At 31.9% G+C, this 15,273-nt stretch overlaps 1 protein-coding gene across 1 annotated transcript in view; it reads right to left on the bottom strand.

Moving 5' to 3' along the window:
* Positions 1-15,273, bottom strand: part of LOC139522652 (uncharacterized) — a 117,518-nt gene that overhangs the window by 47,136 nt on the left and 55,109 nt on the right. Inside the window, exons 46-56 of the mRNA XM_071316119.1 lie at positions 14,934-15,048; positions 13,532-13,719; positions 12,889-13,000; positions 10,975-11,174; positions 10,404-10,518; positions 5,683-5,918; positions 4,603-4,887; positions 3,003-3,120; positions 2,342-2,559; positions 1,610-1,724; positions 828-1,111 (exon numbers count right to left, since the gene is read on the bottom strand). Coding sequence (XP_071172220.1) covers positions 828-1,111; positions 1,610-1,724; positions 2,342-2,559; positions 3,003-3,120; positions 4,603-4,887; positions 5,683-5,918; positions 10,404-10,518; positions 10,975-11,174; positions 12,889-13,000; positions 13,532-13,719; positions 14,934-15,048 — 1,986 coding nt within the window. The remainder of the gene's footprint in view (positions 1-827; positions 1,112-1,609; positions 1,725-2,341; positions 2,560-3,002; positions 3,121-4,602; positions 4,888-5,682; positions 5,919-10,403; positions 10,519-10,974; positions 11,175-12,888; positions 13,001-13,531; positions 13,720-14,933; positions 15,049-15,273) is intronic.

Genomic DNA, 15,273 nt, shown 5'->3' with positions numbered 1-15,273 from the left:
ACTGAATTGTCAAACAGACAGACAGATAGACAGACTCGACAGACTGAGTGAAAACCTAAAGTCTCCTTTGACCTCACTGATCGATTAAAATTCAAATATCTAATGACAATTCATGGTGTGATTTCATAGTGATAATGCTTGGCTCAAATCCTTTTTGATAAATGGATGCAAATGCTTAGTAGTAATTGATGATGTGAATTTTGCAAACATTAAAAAGTTTTAACGGTCCTTTTCTGACAAATCACTTTCTTATTATTGTATTACTAGATTTATGTCACTTGACTCGGCGGGGTTAAAGAAGTTCACTTATTTAAGACCAGTCATCTATAAACAAGAGTTTTGGGATAAACTCATTAATGAAGTGTCAGTTCTTCGTCCTATATCGTACACCTTGATCTTTTGTATATGCGTCTGGTGACACTGATGGGGGATTAGAATTCAATACTAATTATGACGACAATCATCCTTATCACACACATCTTCAAATAGACTGTTCTTATGAAAATTAAGTTGAAATAACATTGGTAATACCTTTTGGTCAAACTTAAAACAAGTTTTGTAAATATAAACTCTAAATTGAAAAATATAAGAAAGTTAAATTAAAATTAGGTTGACTTTGGATTAGTGATCTTTAGACTTGGTTAACAAAAGTACTCAATGTATTCTAGTACATGTTCAGATTGTTTAGAAATATCAAGTATATTTAAGACCAATTCCAAATGGTCCTGTATAAAACAGTACAGTTGAGTACTAATGCCAATTTCAGACTTTTACTGGTTTCTTTTCAATGTAATGTAATAATTTACATATATAATTCATTAACTTACTACTGATTCCAGTGATTTGATTTGGTTTGATTGGGTATCCGCCTCCTGGGATTCCACCAGTTGTGTTTTGTGAGGGGTTAGGATTGATTTGAATAACTGGAACCAGACTTGTTGGAGCAGGTGTTGGTATCACACCTATTTTAGTTGGTGCTGGAGTTGGTACAAGCTGGGGATCTGGGTTTATGGTACCAAATCCAGGCACATCACAACCAATAACTGGACAACATTGTCCTGGTACCATGTTCTTTTTACAGTATGATGGCAATGCTGGATAAGCTGGACACCTTACATAAAGTAATAGTATAAAACCAGTCAGTAGGGATACAGTGTCCATTTAACAGTTTTCTGTAACCATGATAGTATAGGTGATACAGAGTCAGTGTTATTATAATCATAGTGCAAATTATAGTTCACTTGGCATATAACTGTTAATCCTGTGCACATTTTGGTTTGCCATACAAAAAATTTAGCTTTTTAAAACAAACAACTATTAGATAAAGTTTTGACTACAAGATTCAGTATTAAATTTCTTGACACAGAAATAAAAGATTTTGAAAATGAATATTATAGCTGGTAAGGGACTGAAAAAAAGTTGCTCATCTTTAATGATAATGAAAAGTTTATCCAACATCATGAAGGTTTATAAAACACGTGTACAAAAGTAAAAAGAAGCAAAACTTGCAAATGGGGGAAAACAAATATTTCTGAAGAAAATTCATCCCAGCCATGCTACCCTTACCCTTACTGGGTAGTTATTTCAAGTCATACATATATAATCATACTTGGATATACATCTGTACAGTCCCTTTGGTCCGTTCAAACAGGTACACACATAATCACATCCATCATCCCAAGAGACTCCCTGCTTGTAAACTTTGTTCTTATATATGCAAGCATCTATAAAATATAATTACGAGTATAGATTTGATTTGAAATTCTTCCCAAAATCAGTAAATTCTGACACTTGAAAATGTGTTTCTCATTTATAATAGTTATATTTAACCATATTGCAAATATCATGAACATATATTTTTGAAAAATGGAAGTCTAACTTTACTTTTATGTATGTAAGCATAGTGTTTAGGAGACACTTTTTCTAATCTTTGCCTTCTATTATATTTTTACTTATTCTTCCAATGATTTTAATATGAAAAGAATAGGTGTATCTTGCACTCCTGGCACAGCTGTTTATTAGTTACCTATAGAATTTTTCTAACAATACATTTGATATAGATATACTAAACTTGTAATGAATAAAAATATATGAGATTTGATTTTAATATGGTGTTTTTGTCCATAATTGTTTTCAATAACCATTCATCTTCTTATCACAACTTCAGGGAAGACAGCAATATTATTACTAGTACATGTGCAAAAACATATCATTCTTACAATAACTATTAATTTTGAAAATAAAGTGGGGAATGAAGATTATATTACCACATTAGTAAATTATTTCTCAGTCTACCATTTATAAAAAAAATTATTCTGAAAAACATAAACATAACCCTTACCTCTGGTACCCTGTATAGCATTAGGATTCTGACTGGATCCAGAGAATACAGAATGTGTTCCTATAGGAACCAGATTAAACTTATTTGGTGGAAGTGTTCCTGTGATTGTATTTCCAGTGATTGGAGTATAGGTGCCACAGTCTGGTACCTCACAACAGGCATCTGTTGGGTCTGGTTTTAATGTACAGATTGATGGCAAGTTGGAGTAAGCTTTACATCTGATAATATATACAAATATTACATTGTCTCCTCAGAGATGTCAGAAAGTTATTTTTTTAAGATTAATAAAACTTTTATAGTTACAGAACTTCTAATTCTATCACACCTATCTAACTTTAATTTATAGTTACAGAACTTCTGATTCTATCCCACCTATCTAACTTTAATTTCTAGTTACAGAACTCCTGATTCTATCACACCTATCTAATCTGATGATCAATGTCTTATACATATATACATTCATAAAATATATTTAAAACTAAGAACATAAAAACCTTTCAAATTTAGTAGATCAAAATTTAATCATTTGTATTTTTCTAATAGGAAACAATTCGTTTATTTTGGTTAAATAAGAGTAACAAGGAATGACAATTCTGTGTGATGGGCATCCTTAGAACATACAGTGTCGTAAAGAGTAAATAATTGAAGCATAATAATTTACCTTGCTGTACAGTTATAGAAGTTGGTAACAGTGTCTTTACATTCACATGTATAATCACAAGCATCGTACCATTTTGATCCTTTAGAGTGTTGTGAGCCATCAATGTAGACACATACATCTGTAATAGTTATGATTAATAATAAGGCACATATTTGTCAGTTTAATAAGCAAAGCCGTACAACCAAAGAGCAGATTGCTCTGAGGGATACGATTGTCATTGTTTTCATTGATACATGTATTAGTATTATTTTCAAAAATAATTCAACTACTAGTGTAAAATGCTCGTAAAATGTAATTTACATAAGCTGAATAGTTATTCAACTTTAAAAATAGACAATCCGTGATACAAGTGTATGAACAATGTACTTTTTGTGTTTTATTCTTGTACTATCAATTCCCAAAGTCTACTTTCCACAGCAGTTACTGAGAGTGTGAGAAGGTATTTCACTCTACAATCACTTTAAAACCTATTTTCCTACGTGAATTCTAGGTGAAACCCCATTCCTAACTCTTAATATTTAATTTATTTGGGTCAGTGGGCATGACTCCTTTCCGTACACATTCCACTGTTTAAATTGTGATCGGTTTTAATATAATACACTGTCTATCAACAGAAGGAGTTAATTTTTCTAGACGTATTGTCGTTTGACAAAAGTTACTTATGGAAGGGAGACAACTCGAAGCGATAACATGGAAGACTTCATTTTGGCTGAAGGGGTGTTCAAGTGACACCTTTACGTTGTGGACTACATTTATTTTAATTTAAATGATGCATATGATTTAAAATTATGCAACAACAATAACCCTCAATAGCAGACAGACATGGAAAGGATCTCGTGAGTTTTAAATTAATCAAAAACAATATGCATGGGCATAATTACCTAAACAAACCCTAGACTTGTGATTTGCAGCATGGATGTATATTAAAAGTTAATTATACATCCTCCATTTCTTTATTGAAGTACAATATCAAATATCAGTTTCATGATGGTTAGATATAAGAAAACTCCACTTCAGTTTTTATATATGACAGAAATAGATTTATCAATCGGAATTCAGAGAACTCTTCCCTGTTATCAAAACTGGAGAATTCCCTCTGACGTGTTTCTAAATTCATAAAAACACTAAATATAAATATTGCTTAATTCTGATTTTCTGTGTTGTTAAAAACACGCATAAAAGTAAAGGGAAATATCGAAACATGAAGATTATGAGAAGAACATTATAGGACAGTTGTTTAAATTCAATCCTTTTGTTTTTTTATACCATTTAAAGCAAGACAATCTCAAGAATCTAAGATGTCCGTTGATGTTTAAAATAAAACGGTTGACGTAGGGGCATGGCCCTGAGTCAATGGTATAAGTCTACAGATTGCTTAAAAGCAATCGTATCCCAAAAACTATAATGAGATGTGTGTTTTTTTTTCTACTGAAAGGATTCACACAGACGTTGATTCACTTATATACACTCAACACTATGGAAAGAACAAAGTGATATATAAACATAATATTGAGTTAATCCTATAGTAATCGAATCTCAAGGTATTGTTGATAAGTGAAATCAATGTTTCTTTTTATCAAATTGCTATAAATGTACCTACTGTTTGGTTTCTGAGTAGCAACACCAGGAGTTGTTTTGATTGGTAAAGTGGTTGTGGTTGGTGGTGGTGTCAACGTTGGATTGAAGTCACATTTAGCAACTTGACAGCAGTTGTCTTTAGGATCTTGTTCATAGTGGCATTGAGGTGGAAGATAGAAATATTTAGGACATCTGTCATCACATTTATATAAACCTCTGCTTGCATCCTCACAGGTACAGATAAAGTTACAACCATCATTCCATTTCTGTCCTTGTTGGTATACTCTCTGTTTGTATACACAGTAATCTATAACAGAAATTAACACAATATTAGTTACAACTTTAAATCTTTAATGAAAGATTGACTATTATGAAACTGAAATGAGGTCCTGGAATCACTTTTGAATTCTTTTAGTTAATCTAATCCTTTTAATGTACCATCATAAAACTTCCTGTACATTGTAATATTAAAGTTATTCTACACATTATTGATGATCATTTTAGTCCTAAAGACAACTTTATCTTCCAAACTGTCTTATACCATAAGAACAAAATTGTAATTTGTTTGGAATGACAAACTATTTCTGTTTCAGATAATTACATTGCCTTCTAGCATTAACTAGTATATAAGATACATCTTCTGACATCAGACTTGGACTTCTCTTGAACTGAATTTTAATGTGTGTATTGTTATGCGTTTACTTTTCTACATTGGCTAGAGGTATAGGGGGAGGGTTGAGATCTCACAAACATGTTTAACCACGCCGCATTTTTGCGCCTGTCCCAAGTCAAAAGCCTCAGGCCTTTGTTAGTCTTGTATTATTTTAATTTTAGTTTCTTGTGTACAATTTGGAAATAAGTATGGCGTTCATTATCACTGAACTAGTATATATTTGTTTAGGGGCCAGTTGAAGGACTCCTCCGGGTGCGGGAATTTCTCGCTACATTGAAGACCTGTTGGTGACCTTCTGCTGTTTTTTTTTCTATTGTCGAGTTGTTGTCTCTTTGGCACATTCCCCATTTCCATTCTCAATTTTAAGATCAATAGGTTCTCTCCTTATTTAATGTTACTCTGGATAGTAACATATCTAGATATACTTACTAATCTGGCCACCAGTAATTGTACCAGGTTGACCTGGTTGTAAGGCTGTACCAGTGTGTGATCCTTTAACTGGAGTAGGAACAACAAGAGGCATACGAGTGGTGGTCTGACCAGGAGATGGGGACACCATTGGTGCTGGTGTGGGGTACTTGTTACAATCTGGTATCAAACAACAACCATCATTGGGATCGGCCTTCAGTGTACAGGAAGATGGAAGGTTAGTGTAACTGTTACATCTAAAACAAAAGAACTTTTATTAACACTGACGCCTCGGGAATAAATACTGCATATAAGTAGATTAAATGTATAGGCAGATAAAAAATATACCATACTGCTGTTGTTTTATTCAGTGTTTAGAAGACATCATATGGTGATCTTTTTGTGTTCCCATCCTTTTTAACTTTACAATATCTTGTGAATAATTTGTATAAAAATATTTTTTAACCTGTTACCTTTTGATGGCTATTATTTGTTTGTTTCTCTGTCCTATATTTTCTCCGATTTATCTGCTTTTTTATTGTAACCCTGTCGTGTAATATTGTCATTTTAATGTTGTAATTAACACTGCCATTAAAGCGGGAGGTTTGCAAGCCACAAAACCAGGTTCAACTCACCATTTTTTCATAAAATGCTCTGTACCAAGTCCAGAAAACGGCCATTGTTGCATTATAGTTCATTTCTGTGTGTGTTACATTTCAGTGTTGTGTCTCTGTTGTGTTGTAGTTCTCTTATATTTGATTCATTTCCCTCCATTTTAGTTTGTAACCCTGGATTTGTTTTTTTTTCTATCAATTTATGAATTTTTGTACAGCGGTATACTACTGTTGCCGGTATTTGTATACATACTACATTTTATCTAAAAATTGTCTATATGGGATAAAATACATTGTAATAGGTTTTAGAGTGTATACTATGTTTATCTAAGTTTTTTTACTTTCTTCACAAAATACCATTTCTTTAAGAGTAGCTATGAATCAGTTTTTAAGTTATATAGAAAATATATAGATAAGAGTTTATTATTGACAGTCTTTAGTTAGTTAGTTATGCTTCAATGTACTGTACTTCTAGTTTGATGAAGAATTGACTAGTTAGTTATGCTTCAATGTACTGTACTTCTTGTTTGATGAAGAATTGACTAGTTAGTTATGCTTCAATGTACTGTACTTCTAGTTTGATGAAGAATTGACTAGTTAGTTATGCTTCAATGTACTGTACTTCTAGTTTGATGAAGAATTGACTAGTTAGTTATGCTTCAATGTACTGTACTTCTAGTTTGATGAAGAATTGACTAGTTAGTTATGCTTCAATGTACTGTACTTCTAGTTTGATGAAGAATTGACTAGTTAGTTATGCTTCAATATACTGTACTTCTAGTTTGATGAAGAATTGACTAGTTAGTTATGCTTCAATGTACTGTACTTCTTGTTTGATGAAGAATTGACTAGTAAGTTATGCTTCAATGTACTGTACTTCTAGTTTGATGAAGAATTGACTAGTTAGTTATGCTTCAATGTACTGTACTTCTAGTTTGATGAAGAATTGACTAGTTAGTTATGCTTCAATGTACTGTACTTCTAGTTTGATGAAGAATTGACTAGTAAGTTATGCTTCAATGTACTGTACTTCTTGTTTGATGAAGAATTGACTAGTTAGTTATGCTTCAATGTACTGTACTTCTAGTTTGATGAAGAATTGACTAGTTAGTTATGCTTCAATGTACTGTACTTCTAGTTTGATGAAGAATTGACTAGTTAGTTATGCTTCAATGTACTGTACTTCTAGTTTGATGAAGAATTGACTAGTTAGTTATGCTTCAATGTACTGTACTTCTAGTTTGATAAAGAATTGACTAGTTAGTTATGCTTCAATGTACTGTACTTCTAGTTTGATGAAGAATTGACTAGTAAGTTATGCTTCAATGTACTGTACTTCTAGTTTGATGAAGAATTGACTAGTTAGTTATGCTTCAATGTACTGTACTTCTAGTTTGATGAAGAATTTACTAGTTAGTTATGCTTCAATGTACTGTACTTCTAGTTTGATGAAGAATTGACTAGTAAGTTATGCTTCAATGTACTGTACTTCTAGTTTGATGAAGAATTGACTAGTTAGTTATGCTTCAATGTACTGTACTTCTAGTTTGATGAAGAATTGACTAGTTAGTTATGCTTCAATGTACTGTACTTCTAGTTTGATAAAGAATTGACTAGTTAGTTATGCTTCAATGTACTGTACTTCTAGTTTGATGAAGAATTGACTAGTAAGTTATGCTTCAATGTACTGTACTTCTAGTTTGATGAAGAATTGACTAGTTAGTTATGCTTCAATGTACTGTACTTCTAGTTTGATGAAGAATTGACTAGTTAGTTATGCTTCAATGTACTGTACTTCTAGTTTGATGAAGAATTGACTAGTAAGTTATGCTTCAATATACTGTACTTCTAGTTTGATGAAGAATTGACTAGTTAGTTATGCTTCAATGTACTGTACTTCTAGTTTGATGAAGAATTGACTAGTTAGTTATGCTTCAATGTACTGTACTTCTAGTTTGATGAAGAATTGACTAGTTAGTTATGCTTCAATGTACTGTACTTCTAGTTTGATGAAGAATTGACTAGTAAGTTATGCTTCAATGTACTGTACTTCTAGTTTGATGAAGAATTGACTAGTAAGTTATGCTTCAATATACTGTACTTCTAGTTTGATGAAGAATTGACTAGTTAGTTATGCTTCAATGTACTGTACTTCTAGTTTGATGAAGAATTGACTAGTTAGTTATGCTTCAATGTACTGTACTTCTAGTTTGATGAAGAATTGACTAGTTAGTTATGCTTCAATGTACTGTACTTCTAGTTTGATGAAGAATTGACTAGTAAGTTATGCTTCAATGTACTGTACTTCTAGTTTGATGAAGAATTGACTAGTTAGTTATGCTTCAATGTACTGTACTTCTAGTTTGATGAAGAATTGACTAGTAAGTTATGCTTCAATGTTATGAACTTCTAGTTTGATGAAGAATTGACTAGTTAGTTATGCTTCAATGTACTGTACTTCTAGTTTGATGAAGAATTGACTAGTAAGTTATGCTTCAATGTACTGTACTTCTAGTTTGATGAAGAATTGACTAGTTAGTTATGCTTCAATGTACTGTACTTCTAGTTTGATGAAGAATTGACTAGTTAGTTATGCTTCAATGTACTGTACTTCTAGTTTGATGAAGAATTGACTAGTAAGTTATGCTTCAATGTTATGAACTTCTAGTTTGATGAAGAATTGACTAGTTAGTTATGCTTCAATGTACTGTACTTCTAGTTTGATGAAGAATTGACTAGTTAGTTATGCTTCAATGTACTGTACTTCTTGTTTGATGAAGAATTGACTAGTTAGTTATGCTTCAATGTACTGTACTTCTTGTTTGATGACGAATTGACTAGTAAGTTATGCTTCAATGTACTGTACTTCTAGTTTGATGAAGAATTGACTAGTTAGTTATGCTTCAATGTACTGTACTTCTTGTTTGATGAAGAATTGACTAGTTAGTTATGCTTCAATGTACTGTACTTCTAGTTTGATGAAGAATTGACTAGTTAGTTATGCTTCAATGTACTGTACTTCTTGTTTGATGAAGAATTTACTAGTTAGTTATGCTTCAATGTACTGTACTTCTTGTTTGATAAAGAATTGACTAGTTAGTTATGCTTCAATGTACTGTACTTCTAGTTTGATAAAGAATTGACTAGTTAGTTATGCTTCAATGTACTGTACTTCTAGTTTGATGAAGAATTGACTAGTTAGTTATGCTTCAATGTACTGTACTTCTAGTTTGATGAAGAATTGACTAGTAAGTTATGCTTCAATGTACTGTACTTCTAGTTTGATGAAGAATTGACTAGTTAGTTATGCTTCAATGTACTGTACTTCTAGTTTGATGAAGAATTGACTAGTTAGTTATGCTTCAATGTACTGTACTTCTAGTTTGATGAAGAATTGACTAGTAAGTTATGCTTCAATGTACTGTACTTCTAGTTTGATGAAGAATTGACTAGTTAGTTATGCTTCAATGTACTGTACTTCTAGTTTGATGAAGAATTGACTAGTTAGTTATGCTTCAATGTACTGTACTTCTTGTTTGATGAAGAATTTACTAGTTAGTTATGCTTCAATGTACTGTACTTCTAGTTTGATGAAGAATTGACTAGTTAGTCATGCTTCAATGTACTGTACTTCTAGTTTGATGAAGAAGTTTGCCAAAAACACCATCGTACCATTAGTTCTCTGATTTCACAAAAAGAGATGTCATCAGTCATAGTGGTTGCTATCTTTTCGATGTTTTACTAATTTAAATTAAACTCAATTTCTATACAGCTTTTTAATCCAAGTGCCTCCATATCTGGATGGATATAAACTATAAACTTTTGACCTATATTGGATGTTTTATTTTTGTATTTAGAACTTTGCACCTTTAACTGTAAGAAAATTTTCTTTCTGAATATAGAAAATCAGCTTTTGAAATGAAATATTATTTAAAAAGACATTCTTATTTTTAATCAGTGATCATTTGGTTTGAACCTTTGATGAGAAATACATTTATCTAATTTGAATATGGTATGTCAAGATATATTGTATAACTTTGTTTTGAATGCCTTAACCTCCACACTAGATATTTGTAAAGAAGGTCGGTAACATCATCCTGCATACTGAAATTGTGCATAATTAAATACCTTTGTGTACAGGAGTATATTCCTTTAGATACATCTTCACATCTACACTGAAGATTACAGCCGTCTTTCCAAGTCTGGCCCTGTGTATAGTATACACCTTTGTAAGCACAGAATCCTGTAATGAAATTTTAAACATAATGAATTCATTCTATGGTTTCAAAGAAATTGGACTCATATATGTGAAAATCAATTTCTCCTTGAACCGATATGCTAATTTAGGACAAATAAACCTCAGGAGCCTGTAATTCAGTGGTTGTCGTTTGTTTATGTGTTACATATTTGTTTTTCGTTCATTTTTTTTTACATAAATAAGGCCGTTCGATTTCTCGTTTGAATTGTTTTACATTGTCTTATCGGGGCCTTTTATAGCTGACAATGCGGTATGGGCTTTGCTCATTGTTGAAGGCCATATGGTGACCTATAGCTGTTAATGTCTGTGTCATTCTGGTATTTTGTGGATAGTTGTCTCATTGGCTATCATACCACATCTTCTTTTTTTATACTGAATAAGAAGCCTGACATGAACAAATAAAACAACTTAAGTTACAATTAAAAGAATGAGTTGACGTACCTGTCTGAGGTGGTATTGTGCCTGGTGGGGAGATAGTTGATTGCGGCACTGGAGTTGGTCCCATGTTTGGTCCTGGTGTAGGTATACCATTAGGGAAAGGTGTAGGATTTTTGAAGTCACAGTATGGTACTTGACAGCACTTATCATTAGGATCAGAAACTAAAACACACTCTTTTGGTATATTTGTGTATTTGGTGCACCTGTTAATATAAAATTAAATATGTACCTCATGAATTTATAAATAATTTGATAAAAAAAAATATTTCTAGTTTTAAGAGGGCATTATAGCATACCCCCCTTTTTTAAATCAAATTTTCATTCAAACAAAAATACTTTGCTGCTGTCATTGTCCAGTTGTTATTGTTATAAATTCATTTGTCAAGCAAACTTCACAATTAGAGAAATAATGTCTTTTGCAAAAATGTATGTATGAAGATATCAATGTGTATTCAACTAATGTCTATTCTCCATTCATCAAACAATATCTCTATCAAGTTATGTACCTGTCTATACATCTATAGAATCCGGAGTTACCATCCATACAGATACATTTATAATCACACTGGTCGTTAAATCTTTGACTTACCTGTCTATACATCTATAGAATCCAGAGTTACCATCCATACAGGTACATTTATAATCACACTGGTCGTTAAATCTTTGACTTACCTGTCTATACATCTATAGAATCCAGTGTTACCATCCATACAGGTACATTTATAATCACACCGGTCGTTAAATCTTTGACTTACCTGTCTATACATCTATAGAATCCAGTGTTACCATCCATACAGGTACATTTATAATCACACTGGTCGTTAAATCTTTGACTTACCTGTCTATACATCTATAGAATCCGGAGTTACCATCCATACAGGTACATTTATAATCACACTGGTCGTTAAATCTTTGACTTACCTGTCTATACATCTATAGAATCCAGTGTTACCATCCATACAGGTACATTTATAAATACACTGGTCGTTAAATCTTTGACTTACCTGTCTATACATCTATAGAATCCAGAGTTACCATCCATACAGGTACATTGATAATCACACTGGTCGTTAAATCTTTGACTTACCTGTCTATACATCTATAGAATCCATAGTTACCATCCATACAGGTACATTTATAATCACACTGGTCATTAAATCTTTGACTTACCTGTGTATACATCTATAGAATCCAGAGTTACCATCCATACAGGTACATTTATAATCACACTGGTCGTTCAATCTTTGACTTACCTGACAATACATCTATAGAATCCAGAGTTACCATTCATACAGGTACATTTATAATCACACTGGTCGTTAAATCTTTGACTTACCTGTCTATACATCTATAGAATCCAGAGTTACCATCCATACAGGTACATTTATAATCACACTGGTCGTTAAATCTTTGACTTACCTGTCTATACATCTATAGAATCCAGAGTTACCATCCATACAGGTACATTTATAATCACACTGGTCGTTAAATCTTTGACTTACCTGTCTATACATCTATAGAATCCAGAGTTACCATCCATACAGGTACATTTATAAATACACTGGTCGTTAAATCTTTGACTTACCTGTCTATACATCTATAGAATCCAGAGTTACCATCCATACAGGTACATTTATAATCACACTGGTCGTTAAATCTTTGACTTACCTGTCTATACATCTATAGAATCCAGAGTTACCATCCATACAGGTACATTTATAATCACACTGGTCGTTAAATCTTTGACTTACCTGTCTATACATCTATAGAATCCAGAGTTACCATCCATACAGGTACATTTATAAATACACTGGTCGTTAAATCTTTGACTTACCTGTCTATACATCTATAGAATCCAGAGTTACCATCCATACAGGTACATTGATAATCACACTGGTCGTTAAATCTTTGACTTACCTGTCTATACATCTATAGAATCCAGAGTTACCATCCATACAGGTACATTTATAATCACACTGGTCGTTAAATCTTTGACTTGGTTGGTACAGCTGACCTTTGTACTGACAACCTACAAGAGAACAAATAATCATCTGGTTCTTAAACTTTAATCCAAGATCAATGGTCACACATAAAACACATCTCTACCATGGTGAAGTGGATAGTCACAATATTTGATACATACATAATTTACATAAATATACTAATAACAACATGGGTACATAATTTTTCGCACACAATCTATACTTATTTGTGCAATTTAAGTCATAATAAAAATAATGAAAGAAGTTGTTACTTAAAATTTCAGAATCAGTCTTATTCTTTATTACATCTTTTTTCTTGTTTTCCTGTTATTTTTCATACATGAACGCCTTTTATATTTCATTTCCTAAACTTTACCCAATATCATAGCTTTTCTGTTTTATTTATCTTTCTCTCGTTAACAACATTTCATTTTCTAGTTGCTTTTATTTCTGAAATTTTGATATTTCCTTATTATGTTCCAATTTTTTTTATTCAACATTTTAGTCATTTCATGTTATTCTTATACATTTTATTTTCCTGGTTTTTCTCTCCTGAAATTTCAGTAGTATTTCTTTACCTATTAAGTTCGGTACTTTTCCAGTTCCAGTTATGATACCAGGTTGAGGCATTTGTGGTGTGATAACTCCTGGTGTAGGAGGGATACTTGGTACAACAATAGGACAGTATGGTACTTCACAGCATGATGGGTCTTTAGGATCTGGTTTTAAAGAGCAACCAGCTGGTACATTAGAATACTTAGAACACCTGAAATTTTAAAAAAATACACAATTGGCTTTTAATTGTCCCATGTATCATAAAATCCACTCAAACTAGATTAATGATTTTACTTAAAAATACAAGTTACAAAACTGTGTTTGCAAATCTGTTATTGTAAAGTTCTGTGGCTGAAATAGACATTCAATTGGTTTTTTTTTTAAATGATTTTGCTCAATGTCTAAAATTTCAATGATGTTGAACAGACTTATGGTTTTTAATTGAAATATATAAATAAAATCTTCTATTGTGTATTAGTTTTTGTACTATCTGTGCTGGGTAATTGGCAATTTGTTATATATACATATATAAAACTGTAAGTGACTGTTAGTGACTGATATGATTTGGTGCAATCATTTTGTTTTTGCAAAACTGAGTAGTTTAGTCTGAGGTAATACATGATCAATCTACTCAATCAACAAACATAAGAATTACAAATAAAAGCATTTGATTTTTGTTATTCATCTAAATGAATTTGACTTTAAAAATAGTAAACCAACATAGAACAAGTAAATTAATAATCAAATCTTCTGATTAGTCAAAAGTAAAATCACTAAAAATTCTGAACTCTGAGAAAAAATCAAAATGGAACGTCCCTAATAAAATGGCAAAATTTAAAGTTCAAATGTCATATAGTTATCAACGGTACCAGGATTATAATTTAGTATGCCATACGAGCGTTTTGTCTACATAAGACTCATCAGTGACGCTCAGATCAAAACAGTTATAAAGCTAAACAAGTACAAATTTTAAGAGCATTGAGGACCCAAAATTCCAAAACGTTGTGCCATACATGGCTAAGGTCATCTATTCCTAGGATAAGAAAATCCTTAGTTTTTTTGAAAAAAAAAATCAAAGTTTTGTAACATGAAAAACAAGAATGTGTCCATAGAACACGGATGCCCCACTTGCACTATCATTTTTCTATGTTTAGTGGACAGTGAAATTGGGGGAAAAACTTTAATTTGACATTAAGTTTAGAAAGATCATATCATAGGAAACATGTGTACTAAGTTTTAAGTTGATTTGACTTCAACTTCATCAAAATCTACCTTGACCAAAAACTTAAACCTGAAGTGGGATGAACGGACGAACGAACCAACGAACGAACGAACGGATTGACAAACAGACACACAGGCCAGAAAACATAATACTATCGTAGGTGGGGCATAAAAATAAAAAAAAGTTTTAAAGATATAGATTACCTTGGTTGACATCTATAATATCCTGTTGAAGCATCTTCACAGACACAGACCGAGTTACATCCATCATACCATTGCTGACTTTGTTTGTATAATTGTCCATTGTATAAACATAAATCTATAAATAAAACACAACATTATAACCACAAACACACAGAGAGTTACACCCATCATACCATTGCTGACTTTGTTTGTATAATTGTCCATTGTATAAACATAAATCAATGAATAAAGCACAGCAATATAACAAAATATTGATCTAACAAGAATGTGTTCCTAGTACACAGATGCCCCATCATTTTCTATGTTCAATGGACCATGAAAATGAGGTAAAAACTCTAAT

The sequence above is a fragment of the Mytilus edulis genome, chromosome 5 (assembly GCF_963676685.1).
Source record: "Mytilus edulis chromosome 5, xbMytEdul2.2, whole genome shotgun sequence".
In the NCBI taxonomy this organism is placed as follows: Eukaryota; Metazoa; Mollusca; class Bivalvia; order Mytilida; family Mytilidae; genus Mytilus; species Mytilus edulis.
Note: the sequence above shows the minus strand (reverse complement) of the source record. Positions and strands in the feature narration are given on the sequence as shown.